This window comes from Antennarius striatus, chromosome 14 (assembly GCF_040054535.1).
Source record: "Antennarius striatus isolate MH-2024 chromosome 14, ASM4005453v1, whole genome shotgun sequence".
Taxonomy (NCBI): domain Eukaryota; kingdom Metazoa; phylum Chordata; class Actinopteri; order Lophiiformes; family Antennariidae; genus Antennarius; species Antennarius striatus.
Genome location: NC_090789.1, coordinates 18,145,014 through 18,166,199, shown reverse-complemented (window position 1 = coordinate 18,166,199; position 21,186 = coordinate 18,145,014). Strand labels below are relative to the sequence as shown.

Here is a 21,186-nt window from a genome sequence, read left to right as displayed (position 1 = left end):
GAAGAGCATCAGCTGAGTTGGGGTGTTTTAAGAACCAGTTTAGTTTTAAACTGGGTGCCAGTAGCGTTTTAAATCCATTTCTTTAAACCCATTGTTTAAAACTGGGTACCAGAATGTGGTGTTTCGAAAATGTCACCAGTTACCATCATTGTGTAACTGACCGAACGCAGTTGTTGTGAAAACTGTGATGACACACACACACACACACACACACACACACACACACACACACTCACACTGTGTAGGATGATTATGTTTCCAGTCAAACAGCCATGTTTGGACAGAACAACAGACACCACTGAGTTGTTTGTGTGCTGCAGTTCATGTATGCAGCCATAGTCCCGGCTCTTATAAACTCTTGTTTTTTTTGAAAACTGATTTTTCACAAACCGTCTCTCACTTCCATTTCTTCACACCCCTTGTGTCTCTGCAGTATCGTAAGGGCTTTGACAGGACAGTCCTGGAGATCAACACGCCTCAGGTGGAGCATCTTCCTCTGCTGGATATCAAGGTGTCAGACTTTGGGGAGAGCAACCAACAGTTTGGGTTTGAAGTGGGACCTGTCTGTTTCCAAGGCTAAAAAAACACACACACATCATGGCAAGAACAACACACACAAACACACACACATACACATGCACTTAAAGACACATTTATATATGAAAACATACAAGCCCAGTAATTTGTAAATTAACTTGTAAATGATATAAAAACACACACAAAAAAAAACCCCGACAGACAAACACACTTATACACACACAAAAATGTTGTCGTGGGACGAACACGCTCTCACACTCACACGTACGTGCCTGGGGGGAACACGAGATCCTCCCGACAACTAACGGACGTCAAATATAAGGAAAGAGAAGTCAAACGCTTGCAGAGAGGAGACCATCTGCGAGGAAAGAAGAAAACGCCAGGAGAAACTCTGAGGAGCCGGTCTGAGTTCGCTTCTGAGCCGGCGTCTGAAAGCCTGAAGCCCTTCGCCCCTGTCTCCGCCCCCCCCACCACCACCAACACCACCACCACCTCCTCTCGCCTCCCTGCTTTCTTTCTTTTTGTCCACTCATCTCACCTGCTCTACCTCCCCCTCCTCCTCCTCCTCCTCACACACACACACACACACACATGAGGGTCTTGGATGTTACGTACGTTTCTTTAATCTCACACTCGCCCTGTAAGCAATTTGATTGACGGTCACTCTTTTCCGCATGTAGGAAGTCTTCGTTCACGGCTCGAGCATTCGATCAGTGCTCAAAGACAGTTGAGGATTAATAGCTGTGGATCAATTTTTTTATCTCTATTTTGCACTCGCCAGGTGGAACACGTGTTCACTACATAAAAACATGTGACGACAGGAAGCTGTGCCAAGAAAATGTTCAGGTGTGGCCGACAGGAAGCTTCAGTCCGTCTCTGACTCACCTGGTCGTCTAGTTTTGTAAGAAATGAAGTGACCTTTCAAACACTTTGCTCACATCGTAAAAACACAGATTAAATAATCAGTCCTTAATTTAAAGAATTAACATCACCAGCATCCAACAGAATAAACACCTAAACCAACTGAAACCAATGATATCTGAGGGTTTTTCTGGGTCAACTTTCCACTCTTGGTAAAATTCATTTGATAACATCCTGCAGGGTTAAGCGGTATAAAAATGGAAACTCTCCGGTTTCATGCATTCAGGTTACTCCAGTGTGACACAAGAGGTTCATTTTATTTCACACATAGCCTCTTTGAATTAAAAAGCCATCGCTATCCTAAACGGTGCTGGACTCGATTGGGGTTGTACTTGCATGTTTAAATCAGAACGACACACACACACACACACACACACACACACACACACACACACACACACACACACACACACACACACACACACACACACACACACACACACACACACACACACACACACACCAATCCAGTATTTGCTCAGTCGCTTTTCTGGGTTTCTTAATGATTGTCTTCCGTCAGCACACATTGTCTGATTTGTCTGATTTTTGCATCCAAGCACAGAACATCATCAGGGTTTAAATATGTATATGAGTTCCCTCCTCCCTTTTCCCACAGCGGTGAATAAAATGCATGCTTTTACTGCCAGAAACTGTGTGGCAAGGTGCTAATTATACCAAAGCATTAAAATTGTAAGAAGTCCTTCAATGTCTTTAGTCTCTTTTATAATGTCACAAGGCTTTTTACTGGGGAACATGTGCATTACATTCCATTTGTACAGAAATAGTGATATTCTATTGTATTTATTTAAAACAAACAGGGTGCTTTGAGAATAAAAACAAGGACCACCAGATATTCCAGTCAAAACGTGGTATATTTCATTTGTATTTATTTCCTGTATCTTACATCCGAGGTCAAATGAAACATGTCAAACTCACAGCCGACCTGAGTTATGGTGCTTCTGTTCATGCCCTGCCCCAAACTCCCTTTGTTAGAACCAGAGAATCTGTGGCCATCTTTTATTGTAATGTCCCTTTTCAGTGTTTTCATCAACTGTACTGTTGCTGTTGAATTTTGCTTCCACTGTAATGATTAAATGGTGACTCTCCAGCTCTGTTACATTTCATTTCTCTTTGTTGCCGTTTGATTGAGGCTATCCATGCTTTTAATTGCATCGTGGAAACAGTTTATTGAAATAATATGGACACAATCTGCCGATCGTTCACGTTTCTATCTGAGCCCGCTGTGTGTAGGGAGGGGACAGCTCTATCAGTCACAATGGAGGGTTAAAGGGTGACAACATTCTGGTTTTTTTGTTCATTTTTTAATTGTTTTTTTTTATACATATAGCAGGAAGATGGAGTGGGATGGCCAAAACATAAAAGATAATAAACCTTACTTGGCATTCAGGGTGAATTAATGACCTAAAGTATTTCTTTTAATTGTTGTTGAAGACAAACATCTCAATTTAAAAATATGATGCTGAATAGAGAAAAACAAATATTTAAAATGTGTGTAAGTAATTTTTTTTTTTTTAATTTTTGTTGATGTAATATACACTCTTTTTAAAAAGAGCTCTTTGCGTCTTGTTTTTCTTCCACATCCCTTCCATCAGTGCTTCCCAGGATGTTACTGTTAAGGAAGCCTGAGTGCGTCACCATAGCAACACAGAATTCTCTTGTGTTGTTTTTGTAATGCTCTTTAGGTAAATGTTAAATATGTGGTTTGCACTCTGAATCCTGCTTCTGACATCAACAAGAGCAGCTTGCACTACTCAAAAAGTCAGTGGGAAGACGTATGGGAACACTGGAACACTGGATTCACCAATCCCTGCTGTAAGTCAGCTGGGATTGGTTCCTGCAACCCCCGTGACCCGCGAAAGCAGATGAAACAGTCAAGATGAATGAAGGAATGAATGGAACACTGGATTAATCCTAATCTCCATTGATACACCATGTTTCATTTGATCTTTAAAGTTTCTACCCCATTAACTGAATTGTTTTCTCAGTAGAAATCCATCCAAAGGACAAACTATCAATTGGCTTCCTGTTTTATGACTAAACGTCGTTCCGTATAACACCGTGCCCACCCCTACTGATGTCATATGTTGATATGTGTCTGTTGTTGTGAGCCGTAAAAAAATTTTCATTTTAACATTTCTATGACTATGTATGGAGTAATATTACCAGCGTATTATTATACGTATTATTATAGCGTATTATTATTTATGTATTTATTTTTACATCTTGGTATTTGCAAGACTGGCTCCAGCATCACGTGTGACCCGCAGGCTTTGAAGCAGCTGAAGACAAGAAAAAGGAGTGAATATTGGATTTATAACTTATTGATCCAGTATTGTCTTCGGTGGATAACTGTATATATATTTAGAAGATGAAGAAGAAATATCCTTTATTCATCCCTGTAGGGAAATTATTTTTTTCCAATTTTTTAAATGTATTTTCACATTTGTTTATGTACACTGGGTGGGGGTGGAGTCACTGGTGGGGGGTGGAGTCACTGGTGAAAAATGAAAGTGGTTTTAAACCAGGTGAACATGGTCATGTGATCCCTTTGGACTGATGTTGACAGAGAGATATTGAAAAGGTTTATAAAATTGATCTGAAATAATATAGACAATAATATTGATACGTACTGGCAGGAGGACAAAGAACACACTTGTTCATGTGTGTTCGTATGATTTGCAGTATATGATACAAATATATATAACCATTTATGTGTAAACAAATGAATGTTATTTACAAGAACATGGTAGATTTTCAAGTATAAAAACAACTGTTCATCTTGTGGTAACAGTGGGATTCAAACCAAGGACGACTTCATAATATTTAAATCAGGAAATCAAATTTCTCTCTCTCTAAGTCAGTTAAAACAAATAAAATACATGGAGGTCATCCTCAACAACATTTAAGTTATTATTGATCAGTGATCTGGTCTTCACAATAATATAGATGAGGTATCACCATTTAATTAAATCTAAATTCAAAAATCTTCTGACCTTTTCCCTTCATCTTCCCCCGTAAAAAATAAAAATAGTTTTAAAAAAATAGTATCATATGAGACACTACAGTCATCTGAATGGTCAATTATATACTTTATTTATTCAAATTAAAACAACATTCATGACAGAAATGTCACAAACAGGAGTCTATTGGCACAAACTCCTTTATATTCTATATTATATGTTTAATATTTAGAAAACATGATCAACATCAATAATTATTAAAAAGCTAATTAATGAAGATTCATTTTTAATACATTTAACTATGAAGGATCTGGACTTGTATGACGGGCAGCCGAGTCAACCAATGAAGAGTCCTCCTGACAAAGAGACACAGGCTGAGGTTAACGTCTGAAATGTAGGATTCTAGAAAGCGTCTCATTTGTAAATTGTTATGACAGCAAAGCTAAAGACCGTCTGGTGAGGGTCTGATCGTACTGAACCTGTGACTTCGATGCTCGCTCCTGTGATGTATCGAGAGTCGTCTGAAGCCAGAAAGGCACAAACATCAGCAACCTCTGCAGGAAGGCGATAAAAGCACGAGAAGTGTGATAAGACGACCCTGATTATAAGACGACCCCCTCTTTTTATAAGACTCAGAAAAAGACTTTTTGAACACCAAATTTAATTTTTATACAGAAAATAATGACAGTGAAACAAATGATTACAACAATATATTCGAGAGAAAAAAGCATTTTATTTTTAAAGATATCTGGCGCCATCTAGCGTTGTGAATGGGTATAATGTCTAGACCCCAGCTGTATGAGGACCCCCTTTATTTCAATGCAAAAAAACACCGTCTTATATTCGGGCCAATACGGTAATAACAAGATTAAGACGCCTTCACTGACCTGCAGGTTGACCCATTCTCCCCAGAGGCACCAAGGACTTCATCTGAAACATGACAGAGCAGAGTGAGGAAGACACCGAATCATGGAAGCTCGTTGGTTGACTTGGATGGAGATTATATCAATAATTAACTTTTAAAACTCCCACTTGTTTCCAAAAAACAAAAGAAACTTATACTAATGGAAATTTTACACCGGGATATTTAACGTCTGGGATTTCTCTCATTGTGAAGATGACTCTATAGTCTCTATAGTGCAATAGCAACCGCATTTCATTCTGAAATAAAAGCAAAAATTGCTCAAAATACAGTAGTTTTACAGTAGCTATAAAAATATGAACACAGTATTTTCCGCATTATAAGACGCACTGTCAGTTTTTGAGAATATTAAAGCCTGATTGTACGGAAAATACTGTATACTAAATATAAATATTGTTAAAAAATGCATTGTGTTCAGTCGTCAGAACGTCACCGTAAAGTCTGCATCAACAGCGTAGCAGACGGTTTAAAGGTCACACCTTGTCGATGACCTTCTCTGGAACTTTGTCTGTCATCGGCGTTGATATGAAACCTGGCAGCACACAATTACAGCGGATGCCAAACCTGAAGGAAGACAGAAGGAAAAGTGATTGATCCATGTCTGAATTGCTTTATGAAGTCCTGAAGTGGTGACGCTGCAGTCTGGTGTTGCCTCACAACGAGGAGAGCCCAGGTTCGATTCTCCGGCTTCCTCCCACCTCCAGAAACATGCAGTTCAGGTGAATTGGACACTTTAGATGTGTGTGTAGCGTGAATGTAGCCCTGCGATGACCTGGTAACTCATCCAGGGTGTACCCCACCTCTCATGCGTAGCCAGCTGAGGTGGGGTCCCGCAGATCCGTGACCCGTATTTTCAGATAAGATTAGAAAATGACAATAATCTAAAAGAAGATGAATGAATGAATGTTCTCCTCACCTGCTAAGCTCCTTGGCAGAGGTCCGGGTTAAACCCTCCACGCCAGCTTTAGACGCCGAGTAGTTTGACTGTCCCAATGTTTCCCACCTGCACAAAACACACCTGGGGGTTCAGCACATCACGCGTCGCAGAAACCTGAACATCACACATGGCCTCCAAACTCCCTTCAGCAACATGCTGTGTTGTAGATCAACATCACACTGACTGTTGTGCCTCTCTGGATACCCTAACATGCCAATCAGCCCCGCAGGACTCTCACCTTCCCCACGATGCTGCCCACAGTAATGATGGATCCTTTGGGGGCCCCACAGGCCACCAGGGCCTGGGCCACAGCCTGAGTGACCAAGAACGAACCCTGGAAGAGACAGAGGAGGAACGACTGACGAACTGACTGAGATGTCACAGGCCGGCCCAGAGCTACAGTTCTACAGTTTAGACTGCTGGGGGTCTTCTGATCAGATCCTGAGACCCTCTATCTAGTCTCCCCTCAACTTCTGCTCCTTCAAACTTTGCACAACTGACTTTCTGTGTTAATAACTCCACCCCAGGGAATTTTCTCCACGGAGTTTCACTGTTTTAGATTTTCCCAACTTCCTGTTTTTGTAGGAATGATGGTTCTACCAGTAACCTGCAGTCCAGTGGAGATGTGACCATGTGGCTCTGGGTAACAGATAGAAGAACCGGTGGTTCCTGGGCTGCACCTCTTCAATAAAATGCTCCCAGACTCAGTTCAACCACTATGGACTTTAGTTGTTGTTGACTGCTATAATGGTTTTGTTCTATACTTGTAACATCCTGTTTAACCTTACTGTGGAGAGAGATTCCTTATCTCTCACAAATTTCTTTTTTTCCACCGTTTTTATGGAGTTTTTCCTCCTTTGGTTCGAGCGTCTAAAGGTAAGACTGTTACCGTGTTCAGATTGTAAAATAAATCTGAGAACTTTGATTGATTTTGTCCAGTTTAAGACAACATGGAACACTTCTCATTCCAAAACACACCACAAAGTTGCCTTATGTCATTCTGGGGAACATAAATGGAGGAAGATCCATTTAGAAGATAAATGTTAGAAGATAAATGTAAATGCAGCTTGGTGTTTGTTTCCTGAAGTTATTCTCTGTGCATTCTGGGATATAACGGTGCATTCTGGGATATAACGTCATTTCACATCACAGGTTCCAGATGCCACTGCTGGGTACCTTCAGGTTGACCTGGATGACTTTGTCAAATTGATCCTCCTCCATGTTGAGCAGGAAGTCGTCCTGTGTGATGCCTGCAGCGTTCACACACACCGAAGGTGGATGAAAGTAATGAGTCTGCAGAGGACGGAGAGGAAATGAACGGTCACCAGAAACACTCTCTGCAGCATTTCAACAAAAACGATTTGGCTGAAAGTGTCTCTAACTCACACCTGGATACTTGTGACTAGTGTCTTCACGCTGTCTTTTGACGATACATCCACCACCGCCGCCATGTGACCCTGTCCACTGAGGTCACTGGGCAGACTCTCCAGGGTGTCTTTGGCTGATTCTTCGCTGATGTCAGCGACCACCACCGAGGCTCCCTCAGCGGCAAAGCGCTGACACACCGCCCGGCCGATTCCACTGCCTCCACCTGGATGGAGATGGTACATCTCATCTCATCTCATCTCATTCATTCATTCATTCATTCATTCATTCATTCATCATCTTATCCGCTTCTTCCTCTTTTGCAATTCATGGGGGTTTCTGCAGGCTCACAGGCATGAGGCGTGAGTTTTATTAGCTGGTTTTTATTGCATTTGGCTCACATCTGTTTGCAAATACATTTGCACTAAAAAGTAACGTGCACACACACTTTTCATGCTTCAATGTATGATTTACTCAGCGTTCAGTGTACATCAGTTCAAACAAGCTGATTGTACCCACATGTCAAACTGTACTTTCTGAAGCAAAACTAATGACGGGATAATGGATATAGTATGTAAAACAAGAGTGTAAAAAAAAAAAATCAAATGTTGAAAATGTTATAGTAAAAAGATGTAATCCAAGTACAAATACATCCACCGAATCTGGGGGATTACTAGCAGGATTCCATTATCAGGTAACAGCCGTCAAACAGATGGTTGTTCTGTTGTGTTTTTACCTTCAGGTAACCAACATGTAACGGAAATATAACATTTCTTCTACTTAAATACTGTGGTGCTGGATTAGTGGATCACCTGTCAGAAGTATTCTCTAATTTCATCTGAATAAATGAGCCCGTTAACCTCCAGACTTACCGGTGACCAGAGTCAACCTCGACAGGAGCCTGGTGGCCGCCATGACGCTTCCGCTTCCTGTGTTGTTGTAGTTTTCATCTCCTCCACTAGGTGTCAGTGTTGGTCTGTGAGGGGAATCAACACCCGACCTTTAGACAGAAAAATGGTATCGTGGTTAAAAAGTAGAGGAGGTTTGATACCAACATTACACTTGTATTGATTACTGAAGGGTATTTAGTCAAAGTCTGTTCTGATCATAACTGTTCAGTGTGTTGTACTTTTATCATTACATTGAAGGGAAAATAAGGAGTGAATGAAAATAGCTCAGTACCGTATATTCAAAAGCTTTTCAGCTGTTGGTCCCCAAGTTTCAAATATTTTATTATTATTATTATTATTATTATTATTATTATTATTATTAATAATAATAATAATTATTATTATTATTAATACTAATAATAATAATTATTATTATTATTATTATTATTATTATTATTATTAATAATAATAATAATAATAATAATAATAAATAATAATAATAACAGCCTTGTTAATAGTTATCGTTACTAATAACAATAACAATATATTGTGTTTCATCTCAGCTGGTAGTTGGACTCATTATTCACTGTGCGTGTATATTTTGTGGTAAACAGTTGTTGGCTGCATTGTACATGAGTTGAACAGTCATATAAGCTTATGATGTCATGTATCTTAAGTTATTTGGATTTAATGAATAATTCATTTGCGTGTGCTCTATAGTGAGTATTGTTAAGAATTCTTATGGCTCTTTTCCGGGTTAAGCATAGAGGCTGTAAACCACTTTTATATGTGTTTGCCCACACCTCAGCGCAGTAGTTCAGATAGGGCAGGACTAATGCACAATAAATTATATGCACAATAACTAGTGTACTGTAGTTGCATCAGCGCTAAGTCTTATTTTGAGAGATACTACCGGAAGTACTGCTTATTCAATGGCACATGGGAAGTAGTGCAGATGTACTATTTGACCACTAGAGGGTAGACAAAGCTCGAATAATAATAATAATAATAATAATAATAATAATAATAATAATAGTAATAATAATACAGTAGCAGAGGTACCGGTAATTCCTATAACAGTGGGTCTTGTTTCCGGATTAGAGCTCTTATCGATTCCAACATTCTGGGAATAACGTGGTAGTTATTTCAGTTATATTTGTTCTAAAAATACTGTACTCAACACAAGTATGATCTTATACGTTAATAAAATACAGTACATTCATCTATTGTTAGTCTTCTTTATATAGAATTTAATTAACTCAACTTCATAGTGAAAGTTGACATAACATTTTGGCATTTATTTTTGTTGTTGCTTGTTAGTACATGACTTCCTAACCATAAAAATTTTTTTGTGTTTCTTTGCATCACAATTTGCATCAAATTTGCAACAAAATTTGAATTATTTGCACATCATTAGCACAATTAGTTTATTTAATAGATTGACTTTTTTAAACTCCTCAATATTGTGGTATTATGGAAAAAATAACAGCCTTGCTAATAATTTTTGTTAATAATATATTGCTATACCTGTCTTTGCACTTATGTAGCTTCACAGGCCTCAAACAGAAGAGTCAATCATTCAGTTTGAAGGTCCTCCTTCAAAGACTTGTTAAATATCAGGTTTAAATACACCTGGAACTGAATTATTCCCCCAGTCAATAAAGTCAACACGTCTCAGTTTATTTATGTACACATGTCCAGATGGAGTCAAGTACAGAGGAATTTTCTGACAAACTTCAGAAGACTGGAGTATTTTACAAAAGCTGGGGAAAAAATTTGCTGGCCTAAATTACGAAAACCAACAGAAGCAATCAAAGATTGAGATCATTCAATATTTAAATTCCTACAATCTTGTTATGTGCATATTTCACTGATTTGAAAGCATTTCTTTCCTTTCTGTTGGATGAAATTGAGGATCTTTATTCAAAATCCTCCTAAATAAATAAGTTTTAAACGCTAAACTCCAATCTCTTACCACACAGATTTTAAAAGCAATAAAAAGAAAAGCCTTGCCTAAAATCAAATTTTAGTATTACAGTACCACCACCAAACAGTGCATTATTATGCAACATGAAACCATCCTGTATTTCTACTGACTGAATCGGCTGCTAGATGTCACACGGAAAACATGACGTTTTCACGAAAGAATTATTAAAGTTTCACCAAACAGAAACTAGACATGTGGTGAAAAAATATTCATCACGCTTCTGATCTCACAAAGAAACTAACTCCACAACTAAAGAACAAAAATAAAAGCCACGCCTGTTAATATCCTAATGGTTGGACAGAGCAGCTCTAGTTTGTGAAGCGATGGTCTGTCTGGTAAATGCACCAAAAAACCTTCGACCTTCTTCCTAAATAAAATATATGAGAGCCAGAAAAAGTCATTTCTATTGTTTTTGTGAGTCAGGTTAAAAAAAACCTGATTAAGGAGAAATCAAAAGAACAAAGATGTTATTTGAGCGCAGATGAGTGGACAACACATGTCCTCACAATTTATTAGCAGATTGGTCACAAAGAAAAAAAAAAAAAAAAAGATCTTTACAGAAACATGAATGAACAACAAAAAAAAACACGACAGCACAAACAAAACACAATTATGAAGTAACTGATATGCAAACGTCGCTGTACAGTGGCCATCCCCTTCAGACGAGTACACAATGCAGTAAAAGTAGTACATGAGTATGCAGGTGTTTGTCAGCTCCTCTGTATTGCATGCATTCTTCTTCTACTGAACCAAAACAAAGGTGCTTTCTGGACGCAGACGGATTTTCAACGCCTGTGTCGAAATCGATGAGAACGTCACGAGGCTGGGCTTTGTGCTGCCGGGTGTCACCCGCCCACACACACACAGACACACACACACACAATCATTCATACAAGACACACGTTGTTTCCCCCTCTACCTCCACTCAAGAAAAAAACAAAAACAAACTAAATTTAACAACTAAAACGACACGTCCACACAGTTCATCTTCCCCCAGAATGAGGGGATAAATTAGCTCCATAAAATGCTTCTTTATAAAAGAAATTAGATTTATAACTGTACATCTCATCCATACAGCATAAAGACAGAGCGCTGGAAGAAGGGAAAATATCTCCAGAAATAAGACAGCTTCTGGCTCTAGCACCCTTATCCCTCCTACACGCGCGTCGCTCTTCTCCTTTTACACCAAACGAGGTCGGTTTCTCCAGAGAACGGCTTCGCGATCAGCGTCCGACTTTACATCCAACTCATCCATCCTCAACCAGCGCGGGAACCAGAGCGACGACCCCCACTCCCACCCCCGGAAAGTCTCGTCTCGTGGGAGTCCCGCCGGTCCGATCTGTCCCCACGGCGCCGTCGTCAGTAGCTCGAGTGCGTTTCAGTCCACTGGGTGGGAAGCCGAAACGATTGGGGGGGGGGGTCCCTCTCGCACGAAGAACACCCCCTTCTCCCTTTGGAAAACCCTCTCAACCAGAGTCCGAGTCGCTCGTGTCCGAGGAGGATGAGGAGGAGGAGGACGAAGAGGAGTCTGAGGAGGAGCTGCTGGCGCTGAGACGGGACGGCTGGGCGTGGGGTTCCGTGGCGGGCTTCTCTGCTGGAGGAAACACACACAGACAGGTTTTTAGTCAGGGGCGGGGGTCTGACGTCAGGCGGGATCCTCAGGGGGGGAGTGGCCAACTCACGTTTGGTCTTTGGAGGCTTTTTCCCAGAGTTCAGCTGACCGCTGACGTCCATCAGCCGTCGCTCCAGCTCCATCTGTTTCTCCAGAGCGAGCTCTTCCCTCGATTTGCCGGCCATGTTTTTACTCGCTGCACGGAAACAGAAACATCAGAATCAAACAGAAAAACTCAGAAAAGATTCGCCCCTCCCACCAGGATTCAAGTTGGACTCCTTCGTTTCCTTCTACTGACCGTACGGCTTTCGAGGTTTCTTCCTCAGACACGTCATGACGTATCTCTCCAGCTCCCGCAGCGTCGACGGCTTCAGCGTCTCGAAGTCGATCTCGATCTCCTCCGGGTTGGTGTCCCGGAGCGACGGCTCGCGCGACTGGATGATGTAAACGACGCGGCCCAGCTTCTCTCCGGGTAGCTTGTTGATGTCCAAGCTGAGCTGCCGCTTCTCGTCGTACGACATGGGCGCCGTCTCCTCCTCTTCGTCGGAGTCGAAATGACTCACTATGGGGTCGTGGACGGACTGAGGCATGCTGAACATCATGCTGCCCTTTTTGGATCTGAGGAAAGAGGGTGATTAGAGGAGTATTTAAAATGCTGAAAGTATTAGAACAGTTTTCCATTTTGACAACTTTAACAATAACTTCCTGTTTGATCAAAGACTGTTTTGGTACTTCGTAGTAATTTTCCAGGCATCTTTTCCAAGCCTTAACACTAGGTTTCAGTTCCACATCTGACCACTAGGTGTCACTACTCACTTGCTCTTGTTGTTTTTCTTGCTTGGCGCCTTCTTAATTGGAATTCCAGGACACCCTGAAGCCCGGCTGCTCTTGGTCTTTGGCGTCTTTGTGATCTTGGGGGCCTTGGCGGGTTTAACAGGCAGCAGCTCTTCTTCTATCCTCCGATGTTTCTCTTTTTCTACCTTTTTCTTCTTCCTCTTCTCTTTCTTCTCTTTCTTTCTCTTGGGTTTGACGATGGGGCCCTGGGAGAGCGCGGTGAGCTGCTCGTGTACTGCTTTTAGCTGGAGGGAGAGGGAGAGATTAGGGATGAATCACTAAAATACTGGGGAAAGAACAAATTCAGAATATCACATTAACTGCATTAATATGCATGAAGTCCCAGAAGTCACCTGTTCTTGCAGCTCTGCCAGGCGATTGGCCCTCTCCTCCTCAGAGTCGGAGCTGGGGCTGCTCTCACTCTCCTCGCTCTCGCTGCTCAGCTCGCTTTCGGACGACGACGAAGACGAGGAGGAGGAAGACGAGGAGCTAGGGGGCGCCGGGGGCTCGTCTGGCATCTTGGCGAAGCAGAACTCAAACACATCCTGAAACAGGGAATCTGTGAGTGAGTGGACCGGTTTGTGGACGAAGACAGGGATGAATTATTCTCACACAAAATGCACCTGGAGTTTTCTGGCCATGGACACCACGTCATGATCGGGGGGGTTGTACTTGTAGCAGTTGGAGAACATCAGTCTGACGTCGGCAGAGAACTGCGGCGAGTCGAGGTATTCTCTCGAGTCCATCTTCCGCTTTAAACAAGAAAAAAAAGTTGAACTAAATACTGGATTGGAAATGGATTTTTTTGAACATCACATCTAAATTTTTGACCATTGTGATATTAGATATATATTACATACTAGATGTTGTCCTGTTAGATAGTGATGCCTTACATTGTAAGGATGTACCTTAGCCACCATGTCGGCCTCCTGCTAATTTTCACTTGCACTTTTTATTTTTGTTATTTTATTTAATTTTATACAGCTTATATTTTAGTTATAGTTTAGTATATAAGTCCTGTTAATGCTGCATGTGTCTGTTAGTGTAGTGTATGTCCTGTGGTGCCAGTGTTTCTTTTTCTCCTGGTGTTTATCCAGTATGTACTCATTGTTTAATGCCTGAGCAGCGGATACGTGGGAATTTCTTCCGGGATTAATAAAGTTTATATCCATCTATCTGATGTCACAGAAGGAGTACACACAAAATTGTGTGGCGATACGAAGGCTAGTCAGCAGAACAGAACAAGGATCACCCTGTTCACGCCGAAAGTTGTGCACTTATAAGGTAAAATGTCGGTTTTTGAGAAAATTAAAGGTTTTTAAGGTGCGCCTTATAGTGCGGAAAATACTGTACTCTTAAAAAAATGATACCTTGATGGTGCTGAGGTCCATGGGCTGCTTGATGATGTCATGGTAGTCATGGAGACCGAGTGTTGACGCATCGACAGGCTTATAAAAGGGCCAGGCGTACGCCGCGTGCTTCTTGGACAGCAGCTCCTTCAGGACGCCGCTGCAGTAGCGCAGCTGGGGGCTCAGCTTGCTGCGGCGCACCGGCGGCGGCAGCATGGAGTCCGGTAAGTCCTTCTTCGGGGGCTTGATGGGCCGTCCGCTCACGCCTCTCCTCGCGCCCGCCGACGTTTTGTTATTCATCATCACGGCGCCGCAGCTCATTCCCATCCCCCCCATGCCCTGACCCAGACCGGGGTTCATCCCCAGGGTGGCACCGTGGTCGACGCCGAGAGACGTCAGGGTAAGCGGGGAGTCGTGCCCGCCGCCCACCGCCAGGCTGATGCCCATGGTGCTCATGATGGGCATGGCAACCGTCGTGGGGGTGGTGGTGTCCGCTTTCCTCTTCACACCTTTTTTCTGGGGGGTGAACAAAGAATGCGAGTAGGTGAGTCAGAGTTTAGTCTGCCGTCTCCGTTAGCTTTTACTCGAAAGGCCGTCGCGCTACCTTGGCGGTGGGCTGTGTGGGGGGCAGACCCGTGAGGGTGGGGAGGCTTTGTTCGAGCGGAAGAGACGGCAGACCCTTGGTCAGAAGAGTCTGTGGGGGGGTGGAGAGGATGGGGTCGGGTGTTTCCGGGGTGGGGGGCGAATACGCCGACTGGGAGACGGCCGGGACCTGATGGGCTGTCGTCACTCCTCCAGGGACTGTAGGTCGGGGCGGAACAGGTGGGGTTACAGGAGGTCGATAATCATGGAACCGTCTGCACACGCGTGTCAACGCGACTCCGAAGGATGAAGAGTCGGTCTCACCTGCGTTCGCTCGGCCTTTCCTGATAGATTTTCCTTGTTTGCTCCTTGGAAGGGGGGGAGGTAGCTCCACTTCCTCCTGGGGCATCTGCGCCACTTTCTGCAGGAAGGCTTTCTCCAGAGACTGCGCCATCAGCACGATGTCATCGGTCGGCTACAGGGGGGGGGGGGCAAAGTTAACATCATCCCAATCAGAGAAGTGGATTTTATGACGTTTACTAAACTGAAAATCAGGTCAGGTCTTAACGGTTACTAGCTAAATAGTAGTTTAGCAGAACGCCACATCCTCTCACAGCTACAGTATCTTCCACATTATAAGGCGCACCTTCAATAAATGCCATATTTAAAAAAAAAATACAAAAAGCGCACTGGATTATGAAACGCATTGGAGAACTCATCTTCAATGGTCTATTTTAAAAAAAAAATCATACATAAATCACATTGGATTTTAAGAAATTGAGAAAATTTAAAGGCTTTTAGTTGCGCCTTATAGTGCGGAAAATACTGTACACACATACACTTAGCAACGTCTTACCTTATTATAAATATAACAATTGGTGAACATGGTGTTGAAGTCTTGAATGCACTCGCTCGCACTGCGGTAGTAGTTATTTTCTAGTCTCTTCTTAATGGTGCCCATGTCCATGGCGGTTTTGATGATCTTATGATAGTCCTGGAGGGCAGCGGGATATCAAACAGTGTTCGTTACATTCAGAAGCTGCTCTCACTCAAGTGAGCTCTAGGAAACAAAATCAGGACGGCCTTATACGTTCACACTCACGGGCAGATTGAGCTTGACTGCGTCTACGGGTTCGTGGAAGGGCCAGGCGAAGTGGTGCCTCCACAGAGACTTGAGCAGGACTTTCTGCAGGAACATCAGCTGGTTGGTCATCCTGCCGTGTCGGTTGGGGTCTTTCACCTGAGGCTGCGGGGGCCCCGAGTGGGTCATCTGGCTCATGGCAGGCAGTCCGGGACTCTCAAAGCCCTCATAGAGGAGGGAAGGCTTTCGGATGCGTTTTCCGGCCGCGCCGGACCCCTGGTCCATCGTTGTGACTCCCATTATGCCAACCTCACCCCCGATGTGAGAGCTGTAGAGAGCAGATCAATCCAGTTTGAGTATGTCGACTCAGACGGATGTAGCAGCGTGCATTGAAAAGAAATTCAAACGCTTGATTGAAAACAAGGGAATGTTGTTGGTGAGTTACCCCCAATCGAACGAAGAAAGTCAGGTACACTGATTCTATACACAAATGTGACTAGTAATAAACGTTTACTCTGCTATCCTCTGACTCAGTTGGTCACATGATCAAAACATCAGGGGGCAAACTCCTCCTGCTGGTTCAATCCTCCCAGTTCCAGGTCAACGGGTATGACAACATCCTTCCTATCAGACAACATTCCTCACCCACTTTCCTTTAGGAAAAAATAAACACACCGTTTAGCTTTCACTGTCCAGATCACACATCGACCAGACGCTGTGTCATTGTACGAGTCAACATCCTGCAGTGCCGTACAACAAGTTCTCAGTACGAGGTTCTGCTGGTCAGTGCCCCTGCTAGAATCAAGTTATTTCCAGGCTCCAAACAGCATCAATAACCTGCATGAGATTCTAATGGACTTAAAACTTTCATATAACCTGGATTTCCACGGGCTGGCATCAACCAACAAAGTGTTGTCTTTTAACACTGCACCAAAAACTAGAAAATTATAGATATTACACACCTACTGTAAAAAATAGAATGAATGCCATTCATATTTTATCAACTGTGTCCAGAAGTGGAAATATAGTGAGGCCATTTCTGCAGAATACCATTAATGCCAACAATAGTTTCACACAAGTCAAGCCAGTGACATGTCGCTTTCGCACCATATACATTACATACCACAGGGACAAAAACCACAAACGGTATGCACTCCTTTGTATTATATAGCAGAAATATACATTATGTCAAATCAGTGAACTCACCATGACATCTCCGGTAGCACACTCACACACAGACTAACAAAAGTTGCTTCAAGGGCATGGATAGGGCATTCGAGGGTCATCTGCTTGAAACAAGCTGAAGTCCATCTACTTGCAGCATCACGGTAACCTGCCCCCTTTACAACCAACATTAGCGCACATTGTGCATCTATAGTCTCTCTCCTGTAAAGCGACTGATGCAAGTATTGTTGCAGGATTACCGTGTTTGCATCACGTTGTTTACTGGGCAATCCCATGGGTATGTGTACGTATTACCTGTGCGGCTAGCGTAACTGCTACAGCATGCAGTGAAGCGATGGAGAAGATTATAGTTAAGTTTTGAATGATACAACTTTTGGAAACAAATTTGACAGTTAGTGTACTTTATTATAAAAATATATATATAATCCAATACATCACATTTATCACTAAACAAAAAAAAAAACATTGTTAGCTGTAAATTAGCAAAATGCTATGTGTATGCTAAAGGGGAAAGAAACAAAAAACAAGAAAAATTGTACTTGAATACAATGCAATTGTGATTATAAAATGTATAAAATAAGGCAATTTTGGGTTATAATTTACTGTTGAGTGGAATTTGGTCGATGTGACCAGCATAGCACACATGGATAGCTACGTTAGCCCCCACGCTAACACTGGGATAAATTACCCGGTGATCACAACAAACCCTAGCCGCTACATTACCTTATGGAAACACCCCCCTGACGATATCCATTAAAACTGAAAATAATACATTGTCTGCGGCTAAAAACGAACAAGACACGCCGGTCTGATCTGATTTACATTAGGTCTGTGCGGCTAACGCTACTCAGCTAGTGACTACCGGGCAGCCGATCCGACGGCCAACGGCAGACGAGCACCGAAGATGGCGCCGGCGGACTGCGAACAGTTCCAGTCGCCACAACAGAAACAACCCAAGAATATTTCCTTCCCGTGAATTTTTCACTCAACTCACACGACAACATTTCCTCCTGCAGCACTTTCAGCGTCCATTCCTCTTTTCCATTTGGTTGCGAACAAAGATATGATTGAAAATATAAACAAATATATGCAATATTTCCTTTGATGAAAAGCTGAAAGTCAATGTTACCGGTGGATACCTGTCAAGGAGTGGGTTCACAGCCATATCCATTAGGATGGATCCGGATTAAATTTTTACAAGACTCAGACCCGGATCCGTTTCTGTTCGCCCGTCGCCTCCGCCAAGTGTTACAGTACACCGCCGCTGCTCCACTACGCTGAAATGGCGAATGCGCGACTACACCCGGTACTTTATAAACCTATGGCTTACCCTATTGGCTGGACTGCCTCAGCTTCCACGCCCCTTAAGGCGCGATTCGCTGGATGGGGTTTCCATCTAAATGGCCACACCCCTTGAAAGTGTGCCTTCGCTGCCAATCTTTTAGCCCAACCTATTCGCAAGGTTGAGCTGTCCGTCAAAGCAGTTGCGTAATACTATTGGTTCAGCATACTGTGTACTAAAGAAACTCGGTCTACCACTGGTTCCTCCATACAACCCCGTACGATATGCAAAAGCAAGGAGGCAGCCCTCTGGTTAATCAGATTACATTACGTCAACGTAGATAAACGGACGACTGTGATTGGTTAGCGGGACGTTAACGCGGGCTCCGAAGGTAGGTACCAGGACGCCTATTGGCTGTTCGTCGAACTCGTTCAAACTCCGCAGAGCAATCCTTTCCCAACAACCTCTCGGTTTTACGACAATATCCGCATTTCTGTCTTTCAGACAAGGCGGCACAGCCGCCATCTTGAAAACTAGCAACGTCGAATATCACAGAACGTGTAAAACGTTCGCTCCAAACAGCAACACCGGAAATGCGTACCGACCATCTGCTAGAAAACCACCATTTTAAGACTCACTAGTCACAAAAACCAAGCTTTAAATTAAAAAATATTAAACTGCAACGCCCTTCGTTTCCCAAAGGAAGAAACAACAGCGACCACACCTAAGACACAAAACCAGCATGACGCAGCAGTTTATCCCTGGGACAGGAATCCTTCCACACAACCAAAATAACTACGGATTATACTGATGACTATTAAGCACAACGTGAAACATGTAATAAAAAGACAGATCTGACATTTAACTTAAAGATAATACACGAAAACAAAACATACCGCGACTACAAATACACTTATTTAGCTTAAAGGTTTTCTGAATACAACCACACAAAATGGTTTCCCAACCAGGGGGCCCATCCCCCATATCAAGGTTAAAATTCAAGACAATGTCACTGAAACTAACGATGGGATGTTTGACTCGATCATACATGAGGAAACAACACATACAACTAATCTAAAGGTGTAACGTACAGAATTAAAACTTAACATTTGAATAATCCAAAAGACAAAAAAAAACAAATATATTTGAAAAGAATAACAGAACCTTGAATTTCAAATTAACATTAAAAAAAAAACTGGTAAATCCCAAATATGATGAAACCTCTCTGAAATAATCTTCTTGTCTTCCACCTCGACACTTTTGGCCAACACGTTTCTGCCCAACATGTCCGCCTTCCTCCCCCACGGCCCAGGCTGGGTGGGGGAGGGGAGTCATGTGATGAAACGAGTCTGACTGTAATGTTGATCGAAACCTGAACACGTGGCATCCCGCGAACACCAACAAAAAGCATCCGCTGAGCATCCGTTCTGACACGACACGTCCGATCCAAACACACATCTGGTCCTACGTACAATTATAAGGCTACACGTGTGGGAATAAAGTTTTTAAAAAAAATATTCCAACAAAGACCACGCTGTCGGTTCCATCTGGCTCGTTCCGATTGGTCATACCTGGTCACGTGGTGAAACGATTTCAGCACAGCGACATTGATTCCTGTATTATCAATCAAACTAAACTTCTGCAGTGACCTCTGTGTCCCTTTACCGCCCAGGAGTTTCTCTCTAAGGGGTTACGGCTGGATTTTTATCTCCAGGTGACGGTTCCTGCCGAGCTCAGCCTGTGGCACCACGGCCCACTGCGCATGCGCTCCTACCGGACGAAAAACTAAGGCTGTGCAAAAAAAAAAAAAACACTTTCAAGGTTTTTTTTAACACCAATTTGCGGAGAATCCACTTTTGATTTTCTCTGTGACGGAGATGCTCAGATGCGGACGAACCGACATTTGGGCTGCGAGATAATCCATTAATGTACGAAATAATTCGTATATTAATAGAATAGATTTTCTCCCATGGATGCATTTTTATGTGTGAAAGCAGGTAAGGGACTGAGCTCTTTAATACATAATAAAAATAAATCATTTTGGAAAACTATGTAAGTGTATGTATGTATGTATATATGTGTATGTGTGTGTGTGTGTGTGTGTGTGTGTGTGTGTGTGTGTGTGTGTGTGTGTGTGTGTGTGTGTGTGTGTGTATATATTTTTATTTATTTATTTTTTAATGGTGGTGAAATATTCTTAGGATCTGCTGTATCCTCTGATTCCTTGACAAATGTAATTAATTTATTTTTGGCACTTAATACTGCTCCATCAAGATTTGCACTTGATTATTTAAATAAGATATTAGAAAGTATTTTTAATCAGACAACTATGAGTTTTGCCAGCAGCCATTAATTGAATATATTACTATAACCTCATTGGTCTACTTGAGTTAATCAACATGGATGATCAACTCAGCATCAACATCAATGTGTCAATGCAATATGTCAAGAAGATCAAGATACATTTATGCTTACAGACGAGGTGAGCTATTTCATATCATTCACTGCTCTGTCCCTGTCACAAGCGATTCAGGAGACTGATCAGACTATCCAGGAACAGTCCTTTAGATAAAGAAAACTGAAGGAAGGATTGGTTGGAAGATTACATCAGAATCACCCTCCTCTGACTCATCAACAGTACTCATTTTCTTTCACACACTCCTCCCTCCCTCCCTCCCTCCCTCACTAGGGTGTGTGTCCCTGAATGTTTCTATGCCTGGC

At 42.4% G+C, this 21,186-nt stretch overlaps 3 protein-coding genes across 8 annotated transcripts in view; 1 reads left to right on the top strand and 2 right to left on the bottom strand.

Annotated features, from left to right (window-relative positions):
• col11a2 (collagen, type XI, alpha 2) overlaps positions 1-3,030 on the top strand; it is a 43,543-nt gene extending 40,513 nt beyond the window's left edge. For all 5 annotated transcript variants that reach the window (XM_068332317.1, XM_068332315.1, XM_068332314.1 and 2 more), the window contains one exon: positions 434-3,030. In XM_068332317.1, the coding sequence (XP_068188418.1) occupies positions 434-580 (147 nt within the window). In that variant the 3' untranslated portion in view covers positions 581-3,030. The remainder of the gene's footprint in view (positions 1-433) is intronic.
• Positions 3,031-4,559: 1,529 nt separating this feature from the next.
• On the bottom strand, positions 4,560-8,600 carry hsd17b8 (hydroxysteroid (17-beta) dehydrogenase 8). Its single transcript, XM_068333411.1, is given in 10 exon segments — positions 4,560-4,795; positions 4,919-4,993; positions 5,327-5,369; positions 5,841-5,925; positions 6,278-6,351; positions 6,353-6,364; positions 6,537-6,632; positions 7,475-7,591; positions 7,687-7,889; positions 8,536-8,600. Coding segments are annotated over 10 exon segments (768 nt in total). The 5' UTR covers positions 8,579-8,600; the 3' UTR covers positions 4,560-4,775.
• A 1,612-nt stretch (positions 8,601-10,212) lies between these two features.
• On the bottom strand, positions 10,213-20,216 carry brd2a (bromodomain containing 2a). 2 transcript variants are annotated; one of them, XM_068332435.1, is made up of 12 exons: positions 18,323-20,216; positions 16,020-16,326; positions 15,774-15,911; positions 15,242-15,392; positions 14,940-15,136; positions 14,357-14,851; positions 13,610-13,738; positions 13,340-13,531; positions 12,969-13,231; positions 12,451-12,770; positions 12,223-12,348; positions 10,213-12,131 (listed from the first exon to the last, which is right to left on the bottom strand). In XM_068332435.1, exons 1-12 carry the CDS (start codon positions 18,352-18,354, stop codon positions 12,007-12,009), a joined length of 2,475 nt encoding a protein of 824 aa, XP_068188536.1. In that variant the 5' UTR covers positions 18,355-20,216; the 3' UTR covers positions 10,213-12,006. The 2 variants fall into 2 exon arrangements, with proteins under 2 accessions (XP_068188536.1, XP_068188535.1); XM_068332434.1 differs by having other exon boundaries at positions 10,213-12,134; positions 18,323-20,215.
• Positions 20,217-21,186: the final 970 nt, after the last annotated feature.

Coding starts and splice junctions, on each gene's coding strand:
- brd2a (XM_068332434.1), bottom strand. CDS start 18,354: ATGGATATGGCTGTGAACCCACTCCTTGACAG. Junction 15,912..16,019: donor CAGTCAAGCTCAATCTGCCC/GTGAGTGTGAAC, acceptor GCTGCCCTCCAG/GACTATCATAAGATCATCAA. Junction 15,137..15,241: donor GAAAGGCCGAGCGAACGCAG/GTGAGACCGACT, acceptor CCCGACCTACAG/TCCCTGGAGGAGTGACGACA.